The sequence below is a fragment of the Oncorhynchus nerka genome, linkage group LG5, assembly GCF_034236695.1.
Source record: "Oncorhynchus nerka isolate Pitt River linkage group LG5, Oner_Uvic_2.0, whole genome shotgun sequence".
Lineage (NCBI taxonomy): Eukaryota > Metazoa > Chordata > Actinopteri > Salmoniformes > Salmonidae > Oncorhynchus > Oncorhynchus nerka.
Window position 1 is genome coordinate 19,495,203 of NC_088400.1, and position 14,164 is coordinate 19,509,366.

General features: G+C 43.7%; 1 protein-coding gene across 1 annotated transcript in view; it reads right to left on the minus strand.

Moving 5' to 3' along the window:
* The window catches only part of LOC115129129 (cytoplasmic FMR1-interacting protein 2), a 98,182-nt gene that overhangs the window by 19,003 nt on the left and 65,015 nt on the right, over positions 1 to 14,164 (minus strand). The window contains exons 5-19 of the mRNA XM_065018429.1: positions 9,844 to 9,945; positions 9,451 to 9,632; positions 9,079 to 9,175; positions 7,638 to 7,766; positions 5,500 to 5,604; positions 5,179 to 5,267; positions 3,969 to 4,206; positions 3,616 to 3,768; positions 3,346 to 3,485; positions 2,841 to 2,988; positions 2,527 to 2,680; positions 1,062 to 1,218; positions 584 to 680; positions 398 to 474; positions 181 to 289 (exon numbers count right to left, since the gene is read on the minus strand). Of these exons, the coding sequence (XP_064874501.1) occupies positions 181 to 289; positions 398 to 474; positions 584 to 680; positions 1,062 to 1,218; positions 2,527 to 2,680; positions 2,841 to 2,988; positions 3,346 to 3,485; positions 3,616 to 3,768; positions 3,969 to 4,206; positions 5,179 to 5,267; positions 5,500 to 5,604; positions 7,638 to 7,766; positions 9,079 to 9,175; positions 9,451 to 9,632; positions 9,844 to 9,945 (1,977 nt within the window). The remainder of the gene's footprint in view (positions 1 to 180; positions 290 to 397; positions 475 to 583; positions 681 to 1,061; positions 1,219 to 2,526; positions 2,681 to 2,840; positions 2,989 to 3,345; positions 3,486 to 3,615; positions 3,769 to 3,968; positions 4,207 to 5,178; positions 5,268 to 5,499; positions 5,605 to 7,637; positions 7,767 to 9,078; positions 9,176 to 9,450; positions 9,633 to 9,843; positions 9,946 to 14,164) is intronic.

Genomic DNA, 14,164 nt, shown 5'->3' on the forward strand with positions numbered 1-14,164 from the left:
TCAAATCAATAGGAAGTCTGACTGAAATACGGGACAAATCAACCTTTAATTGTAAATTTGTGGTGTTTTAATTTGTTAATAAAATGTGGGATATGATTTCTTGGATGCGGGACAAAAAGCGAGACTGTCCGAGATAATCACGGACATGTGGTCACCCAGGGTGGTGTACGACAGACCTACCTGTACGTGTCTCTGTTTGAGCAGGGTCTCATAACGGTTGGAGGGGGGGTAGGGGATGATCACACCATAGTTTTTACACTCTGCCCTGAAACGCTTGTCCAGGAGGACACTGTGGAGCAAAACACACAACAACATCCTTCACTGCCTGATTTAACCCCCTCAACAACATGATTCAGTCTTGTATCTGTTTACTGTGGTGTCTCCAGCTGTCTCTTACCTTCCAGACATGGCTTTGTAGTAGGCAAATATCTGGTCAGCCAGCTTGTAGACAAACTGATCGAAGCACAGGTTCACCTGTAGGAAAAACAGAATCCCTAACTCACTACTCTTGTGGGGATCGGTGATAAATTACTTGTCATTTTATGATTTCTGAGGCGGCCATCTTTGTTTCGTGCTAGTTTACCTCAGCCTCTATCTCATCGTAGAGGAACTGTTTCTTGAACTTGGTCAGAGCGTAGTAGCCACTGTCATTGTAGAGGTCCAGAGGGTACAACACATACCTGGGACAAACAGTCAGGATGGCATCAGCAGGCACAAACACATACAGACTCAGTATGGACACAAGGACAACAGAGAGACAATATCTGTCCCTCACCCTCCATCTCCCTCTACTCTTGTCTGTTCCTCTCCCTCACCTGCACACACACACACACAAACACACACAGACTCAGCATGGACACAATGACAACAGAGAGACAATATCTGTCCCTCACCCTCCATCTCCCTCTACTCTTGTCTGTTCCTCTCCCTCACCTGCACACACACACACACACACACACACACACACACACACACACACACACACACACACACACACACACACACACACACACACACACACACACACACACACACACACAGTGGTCTAAACAGTGTCTTACTCCATCATGGAAGGCTCCTTGGTCTCCAGTATGTGGTCTGTGAGGATCCAGGGCATGGACATCTCGATGGGGAACTGGATCCTGCGCCCCATGGTCAGCTCCAGGAAGAACTCTCTGAACCACAGCTGAGACAGGTCACAGCAGTGCTGCAGTGCCTCTGGAGGACAGGAAGGGAATAACATGATATTATTATATTATTACTAGAGGAAGAACTCTCTGAACCACAGCTGAGACAGGTCACAGCAGTGCTGCAGTGCCTCTGGAGGACAGGAAGGGAATAACATGATATTATTATATTATTACTAGAGGAAGAACTCTCTGAACCACAGCTGAGACAGGTCACAGCAGTGCTGCAGTGCCTCTGGAGGACAGGAAGGGAATAACATGATATTATTATATTATTACTAGAGGAAGAACTCTCAGAACCACAGCTGAGACAGGTCACAGCAGTGCTGCAGCGCCTCTGGAGGACAGGAAGGGAATAACATGATATTATTATATTATTACTAGAGGAAGAACTCTCTGAACCACAGCTGAGACAGGTCACAGCAGTGCTGCAGCGCCTCTGGAGGACAGGAAGGGAATAACATGATATTATTATATTATTACTAGAGGAAGAACTCTCTGAACCACAGCTGAGACAGGTCACAGCAGTGTTGCAGCGCCTCTGGAGGACAGGAAGGGAATAACATGATATTATTATATTATTACTAGAGGAAGAACTCTCTGAACCACAGCTGAGACAGGTCACAGCAGTGCTGCAGCGCCTCTGGAGGACAGGAAGGGAATAACATGATATTATTATATTATTACTAGAGGAAGAACTCTCTGAACCACAGCTGAGACAGGTCACAGCAGTGCTACAGCGCCTCTGGAGGACAGGAAGGGAATAACATGATATAATTATATTATTACTAGAGGAAGAACTCTCAGAACCACAGCTGAGACAGGTCACAGCAGTGCTACAGCGCTACCACAGGATGGGAGGGGAAATTACAACATATTATTAGAGTGCTCCACAGTGGAGGTGTCATAATACCCATAAAACCTAGCGGTCTAACAAGGAAATGGTTCCAATCGTTTTTCCACCATTAATTTTTCCCATAGGGAATTGTAGAAACACTTAAAGAAAGGTCTGTGATTCGTGTCGGCTTACCCTGGCGTGACGTCTTGATAACCATGTAACTCTCTTGATCAAGGTGACTTTTATCAATATACTCAGCTCTATTTACTCTCGCATTCAAAAGTATTATAACAGGAGATAAATAACATGATATTATAACAGGAGATAAATAACATGATATTATAACAGGAGATAAATAACATGATATTATAACAGGAGGGGAGATGAAGGAAAAGAAAAAATAACAAGGTGAGGATGGAGGTGATCAATTGAATGGTTGGTGTGTGTGTGTGTGTGTGTGTGTGTGTGTGTGTGTGTGTGTGTGTGTGTGTGTATACATACCGCTGAAGTTGAGCAGGTGTGTGAAGAAGAAGGAGTGTTTGTGGAAGTCTTCTATAGCCAGTACTATGGGTCCATCCAGACTGCTGCGTAGAGTCTTCTTAGAACCACTCTTATCAGCTATCAACGACTCCAGCATGGTACGAACCATGTACAGCTTGAGAGGGAGGGAGAGAGAGAGAAAAGTCTAAATAGTCCATTCCCTTACAAAGTCCCTGTACTTGATCCTGTCCCTACAGCCTCCATCCCCGAGTCACATCAGTCTCTTCCTAATTCCCCTAGACCTCTGTTACCCTTCCCTCTCTACCCTGGTGTACCTGTGTGCTCGAGGGTCCCACAGCTCTGCGGGGCACCTTGATGTCGAACCCTCCCTTGGGGTCCTTCTCCCCCCTGAGACAAGGGTCATTGGGAGGCTCCCGAGCCCCCTCCCAGTCACAGATGGTCTTACGGATCGCCTGCAGGACACTAGAGAGAGACAGAAGGTTATCAGAGAATTAGCATTATAGAGAATGACTATCGGTATGTCCCAAATTGCACCCTATTCCCTATATAGTGCACTACTTTTGACCAGGGCCATAGGTATAGTGGGCCATTTAGGAAGCAGCCTAGCTAACGATGGAAGGTCCATGGTTCTACTGTATCTAGCAAGCAGTGAAAATTGTGCCGTACGCACACTTGATCCTTTGAGGGGACTTGAGCCTTTTTTTCCCAAGGTGTTTTTCATCAAGACCAGATAACAAGATGCTACAGTACCTCTTAAGAGGTTCTCTTGCCTGAAATATGTTAACAGTTGAACAAGAATGAGTGCAGCCAGTATGGTACCTGATGAGAACGTTCTTCTTCTTGCGTACGGCCTGACGTAGAGGCTCTCTGAGGGTCATCTGGGCAAAGTCCTGCAGGGCTGCATAGATGGTGTTCCTTATGGCCTGGTTGAATACGCTCTCCATACGACCCATCAACACCTACAACGCAGATACCATCCTCAACACCAAAGTAGACGCACGGTGGTGGAACAATGCTATGTTACTATTCTGTAAGCGTCCCAACGATGTCATGACCTAGCTGTCTGTAGGTACAGTGTGTGTTTCTGACCTGCAGTCCCTTGATCATGGCGATGACCTCGACCAGGGCAAACTTCTCCTCTGAGGTGTAGTTGTAACGTGTAGCTCTCTCATACTCCTCCGCTGTGCCAGGACAGTCCTTGTTACAGAACTTATCAGTCGGGTGGACCAGCTTCCACGAGTACTGAGAGAGAGAAAATGGTTACATATTGAAAGGAAATACATATTGTCAGAGTAAACTGAAAATCACAGGACCTGGTAGAAATATAATGACTTAATTCATTAAAATAAAGAAATAAAAATATATGGGACCAAGCACGGACTACACACGTCCCCTTCTTAACATAAACCACGCACACACACACACCCCGTTCCCCTACTCACCACTTCCATGACGTGTGTGCTCCACTTGGACAGCAGCTGTAACCCTCTGAGTGCCAGGTCAAACAGTTCCCTGTACTCCTCATCTGACTTGTGACTGTCCAGGCCTGACCCGGTCACTACCTCACTGTTACTGTAGCGAGCCAGCTCAGAGATGAACCGGATGTGGTCATCACGAATCTGAACCATCTGCTCACACAGGTTGTACTGGGGAGAGATGGAGCTCTGGGTACACGTCCACCTGTAGGAGAGAGATCAGAGGTCAGGGTTCACACAGGTTGTACTGGGGAGAGATGGAGCTCTGGGTACACATCCACCTGTAGGAGAGAGGTCAGAGGTCAGGGTTCACACAGGTTGTACTGGGGAGGTGAAGCTCTGGGTACACATCCACTTGAAGGAGAGAAGTCAGAGGTCAGGGTTCACACAGCTTGTACTGGGGGAGGTGAAGCTCTGGGTACACATCCACCTATAGGAGAGTCAGGATAGGAGAGGGCTGAGTATATGCTGATTTTTGCTATTTCCTTTCAATATGTATCCAATTAAGACCTAGACAACCAGGTGTGAAGAGTTCCTAACTAACCAATTAAGAACTAACCAGGTGTGGAGAGTTCCTAACTAACCAATTAAGACCTAACCAGGTGTGGAGAATTCCTAACTAACCAATTAAGACCTAACCAGGTGTGGGGAGTTCCTACCTAAAGAAATTAAGACCTAGACAACCAGGTGTGGGGAGTTCCTAACTAATCAATTAAGACCTAGACAACCAGGTGTGGAGAGTTCCTAACTAACCAATTAAGACCTAGACGACCAGGTGTGGAGAGTTCCTAACTAACCAATTAAGGGACTGGGGTTGAATTCGACACCTGTGGGGTAGAGGCTGGGGTTGAGTTTGACACCTGTGAGGTAGAGGCTGGGGTTGAGTTAGACACCTGTGGGGTATAGGCTGGGGTTGAGTTTGACCCCTGTGGGGTAGAGGCTGGGGTTGAGTTTGACACCTGTGGGGTAGAGGCTGGGGTTGAGTTTGACACCTGTGGGGTAGAGGCTGGGGTTGAGTTTGACACCTGTGGGGTAGACGCTGTGGTTGAGTTTGACACCTGTGGGGTAGGGACTGGGGTTGAGTTTGACACCTGTGCTCTAGAGGCTGGGGTTTGAAGACTTGTTAGAGGTCTGAGTTTTCAGAGTTTGGCAGTTTAAAGATGGATGATGTTCTTACTTGGACTTGTTCTCCTCGTAGTGGGCGCTGGTCTCTATGTAACGTGATAGTTCTATCTGCATATCTCCAAACAGAGGCACCACCTGCAGCTGAGGCATCAAACAAGACACACAGACAGAGACAGACAGGGCTTCAGTCAGGATGTGTGATCCAATAATAACATATTGGTGTTAAAGTACTGACATGGCCACAAGGAAAAGTTAGCAGGCACGCACACACACACACACACACACACACACACACACACACACACACACACACACACACACACACACACACACACACACACACACACACACACACACACACACACACACCAACCTTGAAGAACTTGTCGATCTTTCCCAGGTTGATCCTCTTCTTGGCGTCTAGTTTGTAGATGTTACTGACGTTACCGTCCATCAGATAGAGACCAAAACCCATCACCTGACACACACACACACATAGTGGGATATTACACAAACCCATCACCTGACACACACACACACAGAGTGGGATATTACACAAACCCATCACCTGACAGGTAGTTAAGATCTAGACAGAGGCAGGTATCTAGAGCAAGGCAGGTAGTTAAGATCCAAACAGAGACAGGTATCTAGAGAAAGGCAGGTAGTTAAGATCCAGACAGAGGCAGGTATCTAGAGAAAGGCAGGTAGTTAAGATCCAGACAGAGACAGGTATCTAGAGCAAGGCAGGTAGTTAAGATCCAGACAGAGGCAGGTATCTAGAGAAAGACAGGTAGTTAAGATCCAGACAGAGACAGGTATCTAGAGAAAGGCAGGTAGTTAAGATCCAGACAGAGACAGGTATCTAGAGCAAGGCAGGTAGTTAAGATCCAGACAGAGACAGGTATCTAGAGCAAGGCAGGTAGTTAAGATCCAGACAGAGGCAGGTATCTAGAGAAAGACAGGTAGTTAAGATCCAGACAGAGACAGGTATCTAGAGAAAGGCAGGTAGTTAAGATCCAGACAGAGACAGGTATCTAGAGCAAGGCAGGTAGTTAAGATCCAGACAGAGACAGGTATCTAGAGCAAGGCAGGTAGTTAAGATCCAGACAGAGACAGGTATCTAGAGAAAGGCAGGTAGTTAAGATCCAGAAAGAGACAGGTATCTAGAGAAAGGCAGGTAGTTAAGATCCAGACAGAGACAGGTATCTAGAGAAAGGCATGTAGTTAAGATCCAGACAGAGACAGGTATCTAGAGAAAGGCAGGTAGTTAAGATCCAGACACAGACAGGTATCTAGAGAAAGGCAGGTAGTTAAGATCCAGACAGAGGCAGGTATCTAGAGAAAGACAGGTAGTTAAGATCCAGACAGAGACAGGTATCTAGAGAAAGGCAGGTAGTTAAGATCCAGACAGAGACAGGTAGGTAAGATCCAAACAGAGACAGGTATCTAGAGAAAGACAGGTAGTTAAGATCCAGACAGAGACAGGTATCTAGAGAAAGGCAGGTAGTTAAGATCCAGACAGAGACAGGTAGGTAAGATCCAAACAGAGACAGGTATCTAGAGAAAGACAGGTAGTTAAGATCCAGACAGAGGCAGGTATCTAGAGAAAGGCAGGTAGTTAAGATCCAGACAGAGGCAGGTATCTAGAGAAAGGCAGGTAGTTAAGATCCAGACACAGACAGGTATCTAGAGAAAGGCAGGTAGTTAAGATCCAGACAGAGGCAGGTATCTAGAGAAAGGCAGGTAGTTAAGATCCAGACACAGACAGGTATCTAGAGAAAGGCAGGTAGTTAAGATCCAGACAGAGACAGGTATCTAGAGAAAGGCAGGTAGTTAAGATCCAGACAGAGACAGGTATCTAGAGGAAGGCAGGTAGTTAAGATCCAGACAGAGACAGGTATCTAGAGAAAGGCAGGTAGTTAAGATCCAGACAGAGACAGGTATCTAGAGGAAGGCAGGTAGTTAAGATCCAGACAGAGACAGGTATCTAGAGCAAGGCAGGTAGTTAAGATCCAGACAGAGACAGGTATCTAGAGGAAGGCAGGTAGTTAAGATCCAGACAGAGACAGGTATCTAGAGAAAGGCAGGTAGTTAAGATCCAGACAGAGACAGGTATCTAGAGAAAGGCAGGTAGTTAAGATCCAGACAGAGACAGGTAGTTAAGATCCAAACAGAGACAGGTATCTAGAGAAAGGCAGGTAGTTAAGATCCAGACAGAGACGGGTATCTAGAGAAAGGCAGGTAGTTAAGATCCAGACACAGACAGGTATCTAGAGAAAGGCAGGTAGTTAAGATCCAGACACAGACAGGTATCTAGAGAAAGGCAGGTAGTTAAGATCCAGACGGAGACAGGTAGTTAAGATCCAGACAGAGACAGGTATCTAGAGAAAGGCAGGTAGTTAAGATCCAGACAGAGACAGGTATCTAGAGAAAGGCAGGTAGTTAAGATCCAGACAGAGACAGGTATCTAGAGAAAGGCAGGTAAGACAGAGAGTTAGATGAGGCTCTTACCTTGAGCAGCATGTGTTTCTCGCTGGGCGTCAGGTACATCTTGTTCTCATAGTAATCAACACTGATGTTGACAATGTCTGCTAACAACTCCTCATAGCCAGGAATCACCTCCAACTGCTGCTGCAGACACTACAGAGAAATATACACATTATTACTGCTACTGCAGACACTACAGAGAGAAATATACACACTATTACTGCTACTGCAGACACTACAGAGAGAAATATACACACTATTACTGCTACTGCAGACACTACAGAGAAATATACACACTATTACTGCTGCTGCAGACACTACAGAGAAATATACACACTATTACTGCTACTGCAGACACTACAGAGAGAAATATACACACTATTACTGCTACTGCAGACACTACAGAGAGAAATATACACACTATTACTGCTACTGCAGACACTACAGAGAGAAATATACACACTATTACTGCTACTGCAGACACTACAGAGAAATATACACACTATTACTGCTGCTGCAGACACTACAGAGAAATATACACAGTATTACTGCTACTGCAGACACTACAGAGAAATATACACAGTATTACTGCAGACACTACAGAGAGAAATATACACACTATTACTGCTGCTGCAGACACTACAGAGAAATATACACACTATTACTACTGCTGCAGACACTACAGAGAAATATACACACTATTACTGCTGCTGCAGACACTACAGAGAAATATACACACTATTACTACTGCAGCAGACACTACAGAGAGAAATATACACATTATTACTGCTACTGCAGACACTACAGAGAAATATACACACTATTACTGTTGCTGCAGACACTACAGAGAAATATACACAGTATTACTGCTACTGCAGACACTACAGAGAGAAATATACACACTATTACTGCTACTGCAGACACTACAGAGAGAAATATACACATTATTACTGCTACTGCAGACACTACAGAGAGAAATATACACACTATTACTGTTGCTGCAGACACTACAGAGAAATATACACAGTATTACTGCAGACACTACAGAGAGAAATATACACACTATTACTGCTACTGCAGACACTACAGAGAAATATACACACTATTACTGTTGCTGCAGACACTACAGAGAAATATACACAGTATTACTGCAGACACTACAGAGAGAAATATACACACTATTACTGCTGCTGCAGACACTACAGAGAAATATACACACTATTACTGCTACTGCAGACACTACAGAGATAAATATACACACTATTACTGCTACTGCAGACACTACAGAGAAATATACACACTATTACTGTTGCTGCAGACACTACAGAGAGAAATATACACACTATTACTGTTGCTGCAGACACTACAGAGAGAAATATACACACTATTACTGCTACTGCAGACACTACAGAGAAATATAAACACTATTACTGCTGCTGCACAACACACACACACAAATACACACCTGAGTAATCCTGTTGTGATTGGCTAGAAACATAGAGAGGTTCTGTGACTCCTGGATGGACTGAGGGTCAGCCATCTTCCTCAGGAACTGAGCTGCCCTGCAGACACAAATATTACCACATATCTAATTCTGTAGCCACACCTCACAGATTCTGTTAACCTGAGTCAATTGGGTACATCTCAATAGTGGGGTAAATTAGCCCTTCATTCTGTCCCTTTTGCTTTATTTAAGCTGATGTGAAGGAACTAGACAGGTGAAATCAAATGCCTGTGTTTTCAGGATCAGTGCAGGTGAAGGAAAGGTGATAGGGAGAGGAAGCCACTGCAGGCTATTGAGATGCATCCCCACATTGTGTCTGTCTTCCCTTCGTACCTTTTATAGGCAGAGTGGTCGTTCTTGACGCTGCACTTCATGTTCTTGAGTTCGTCGAGCACAGCGAACATGTTGATGAACTTGCCCAGGGTGAGGAGGTAGGCTTCAGAGACGAAGTCCTTCCTCCGCTCAGCGTGGCAGAGACGCTTCACCTCCCCGCAGAAACGCTCGATGGCCTTACGCTGCAGGGGAGAACAGGGGAAAAGGAGACGACAGAGACAAAAGAGGTTCTCAGATATATATAGGACTCATTTGTTCATTCATTCATTATTTAATTCAAGGGACAAGGATATGATCGACTGACAAAGTTCCAATTCAAATACGATACATTCATTACGTTGTTCATTCATTTGATTGATTGATTCATTCATCCATCAATCACTGGTCTCTCACCTGAAAGTACATGAACTTCATGAGCTTGGTGACCTCTGGTTCCAGCACCTCCACAGTCTTCTCATAGATCTCCACCCTGTTGGGCTGCTCATTACACTTCACCTGGAGAACACAGGGGGGCGCCGTCACACAGCCTGCTCACTGGAACCACTCACAGGGCTCTCCCACATCCTTTTTTACACATCACAGATCACAGTGTCCCGAGCCAGTATCATATTTCTCGGATCAGATGCCCGTACTAGAGCCGGGACGATAAACTGAAAACGATCACCGATACGATCACTTATCACAGGCATTTTGCTGACATCGTTCATTACGATACGTAGTCTATACCAGAGAAAAGTTGAAATTAATACGTTTGCTAAAATGGGTGATTATAAATGAGACAATTGATGGCTACAACCATCAAATGAGTAGTAGCAGTTTAAAGGAAAAACTGTAGTACACGTTACTGTTATAAACTGTGGTGTACATTACTGTTATAAACTGTGGAGCACATTACTGCTATAAACTGTGGTGTACATTACTGTTATAAACTGTGGTGCACATTACTGTTATAAACTGTGGAGCACATTACTGTTATAAACTGTGGTGCACGTTACTGTTATAAACTGTGGTGTACATTACTGTTATAAACTGTGGAGCACATTACTGTTATAAACTGTGGAGCACATTACTGTTATAAACTGTGGTGCACATTACTGTTATAAACTGTGGTGTACATTACTGTTATAAACTGTGGTGCACATTACTGTTATAAACTGTGGTGCACATTACTGTTATAAACTGTGGTGCACATTACTGTTATAAACTGTGGTGTACATTACTGTTATAAACTGTGGTGCACATTACTGTTATAAACTGTGGAGCACATTACTGTTATAAACTGTGGTGCACATTACTGTTATAAACTGTGGAGCACATTACTGTTATAAACTGTGGAGCACATTACTGTTATAAACTGTGGAGCACATTACTGTTATAAACTGTGGTGTACATTACTGTTATAAACTGTGGTGCACATTAATGTTATAAACTGTGGAGCACATTACTGTTATAAACTGTGGTGTACATTACTGTTATAAACTGTGGTGTACATTACTGTTATAAACGGTGGAGCACATTACTGTTATAAACTGTGGAGCACATTACTGTTATAAACTGTGGTGCACATTACTGTTATAAACTGTGGTGCACATTAATGTTATAAACTGTGGAGCACATTACTGTTATAAACTGTGGTGTACATTACTGTTATAAACTGTGGTGTACATTACTGTTATAAACGGTGGAGCACATTACTGTTATAAACTGGAGTGCACATTACTGTTATAAACATATTGTTCTATTTATCATTATCGCATCAATTCAGGAAATGTATCACAACATGGATTTTTGTCCATAATCACCCAGCTCAACCCACATGGGCCAGAGCAGTACACTACATAAGGAATAGGATGCTATTTGGGAAGCAAACAAACGATGTGTTCCTGAGGTTACAAATTCAGCTCTAATACATCACTACACTATCAACAGTCTGCAGCACCCGGACTCACCCTTCTAGAATCTGAAGTCAAATGACTACTGTTTGCTGATGATCTGGTGTTTCTGTCCCCAACCAAGGAGAGCCTACAGCAGCACCTAGATCTTCTGCACAGATTCTGTCAGACCTGGGCCCTGACAGTAAATCTCAGTAAGACAAAAATAATGGTGTTCAAAAAAAAGGTCCAGTTCCCAGGACCACAAACACAAATTCCATCTAGACACCGTTGCCCTAGAGCACACACAAACTATAAATAACTCGGCCTAAACATCAGCGCCACAGGTAACTTCCACAAAGCTGTGTACAATCTGAGAGACAAAGCAAGAAGGGCCTTTTATGCCATCAAAAGGAAAAATGTAACATTGTCACGACTTCCGCCGAAGTCGGTCCCTCTCCTTGTTCGGGCGGTGCTCGGCGGTCGACGTCACCAACCTTCTAGCCATCACTGATCCATTTATCATTTTCCATTGGCTTTGTCTTGTCTTCCTTCACACCTGGTTCCAATCCCATCAATGACATGTTGTGTATTTAACCCTCTGTGCTATGTAGTGTTGATGTTCTATTTAGTGTTGATGTTCTATTTAGTGTTAATGTTCTATGTAGTGTTGATGTTCTATTTAGTGTTGATGTGCTATGTAGTGTTGATGTTCTATGTAGTGTTGATGTGTAGTGTTGATGTGCTATGTAGTGTTGATGTTCTATTTAGTGTTGATGTTCTATGTAGTGTTGATGTTCTATTTAGTGTTGATGTTCTATTTAGTTGTTGATGTGCTATGTAGTGTTGATGTGCTATGTAGTGTTGATGTGCTATGTAGTGTTGATGTGCTATGTAGTGTTGATGTTCTATTTAGTGTTGATGTTCTATTTAGTGTTGATGTGCTATGTAGTGTTGATGTGCTATGTAGTGTTGATGTTCTATGTAGTGTTGATGTTCTATTTAGTGTTGATGTTCTATTTAGTGTTGATGTTCTATTTAGTGTTGATATGCTATGTAGTGTTGATGTTCTATTTAGTGTTGATGTGCTATGTAGTGTTGATGTTCTATTTAGTGTTGATGTGCTATGTAGTGTTGATGTTCTATTTAGTGTTGATGTTCTATTTAGTGTTGATGTTCTATTTAGTGTTGATGTTCTATTTAGTGTTGATGTTCTATTTAGTGTTGATGTTCTATTTAGTGTTGATGTTCTATGTAGTGTTGATGTGCGACGGGTTTTGTACCCACTTTGTTATTTTGTACATCTTGGTTGTTGTGGAGTTTGGTCAGCATTTATTAAATAACTCTATTTATGCCAAGTTCGTTCTCCTGCGCCTGACTTCCCTGCCACCAACACGCACCCATTACCCTGCCACCAACACGCACCCATTACCCTGCCACCAACACGCACCCATTACCCTGCCACCAACACGCACCCATTACCCTGCCACCAACACGCACCCATTACCCTGCCACCAACACGCACCCATTACCCTGCCACCAACACGCACCCATTACAAACATACAAATTAGGATCTGGCTACTTCAATCAGTTATAGAACCCATTACCCTTTATGGTTGTGAGGTATGGGGTCTGCTCACCAACCAAGAATTCACTAAATGGGACAAACACCAAATTGAGACTCTGCATGCAGAATTATGCTAAACATATCCTCAGTGTACAACGTAAAACACAAAATAATGCATACAGAGCATAATTAGGCCGATACCCGCTAATTATCAAAATCCAGAAAAGTGCAGTTAAATTCTACAACCACCAAAAAGGAAGGGATTCCCAAACCTTCCATAACAAAGCCATCACCTACAGAGAGATGAACCTGGAGAAGAGTCCCCTAAGCCAGCTGGTACTGGAGCTCTGTTCACAAACATAAACAGACCCCACAGGACAGCAACACAATTACACCCAACCAAAACATGAGAAAACAAAAAGATAATTACTTGACACATTGGAAAGAATTAACAAAAAAACAGAGCATGCTATTAGAATGCTATTTGGCCCTAAACAGAGAGAACACAGTGGCAGAATACCTGACGACTGTGACTGACCCTAAACAGAGAGAACACAGTGGCAGAATACCTGACCACTGTGACTGACCCTAAACAGAGAGAACACAGTGGCAGAATACCTGACCACTGTGACTGACCCTAAACAGAGAGAACACAGTGGCAGAATACCTGACCACTGTGACTGACCCTAAACAGAGAGAACACAGTGGCAGAATACCTGACCACTGTGACTGACCCTAAACAGAGAGAACACAGTGGCAGAATACCTGACCACTGTGACTGACCCTAAACAGAGAGAACACAGTGGCAGAATACCTGACCACTGTGACTGACCCTAAACAGAGAGAACACAGTGGCAGAATACCTGACCACTGTGACTGACCCTAAACAGAGAGAACACAGTGGCAGAATCCCTGACCACTGTGACTGACCCAAACTTAAGGAAAGCTTTGACTATGTACAGACTCAGCGAGCATAGCCGTGCTTTTGAGAAAGGCCGCCATAGGCAGACCTGCCTCTCAAGAGAAGACAGGCTATGTGAACACTGCCCACAAAATGAGGTGGAAACTGAGATGCACTTCCTAACCTCCTGCCAAATCTATGACCATAATAGATACACATATTTCCATCAGATTACACAGACCCACAAAGAATTTGAAAACAATCCCTTTTCTACTTTAACCATTTGCACATTATATGACATTTGAAATGTCTTTATTCTTTTGTGAGTTTACTGTTCATTTTATATTTTTGATTACACTTTTGTTTATTAATCT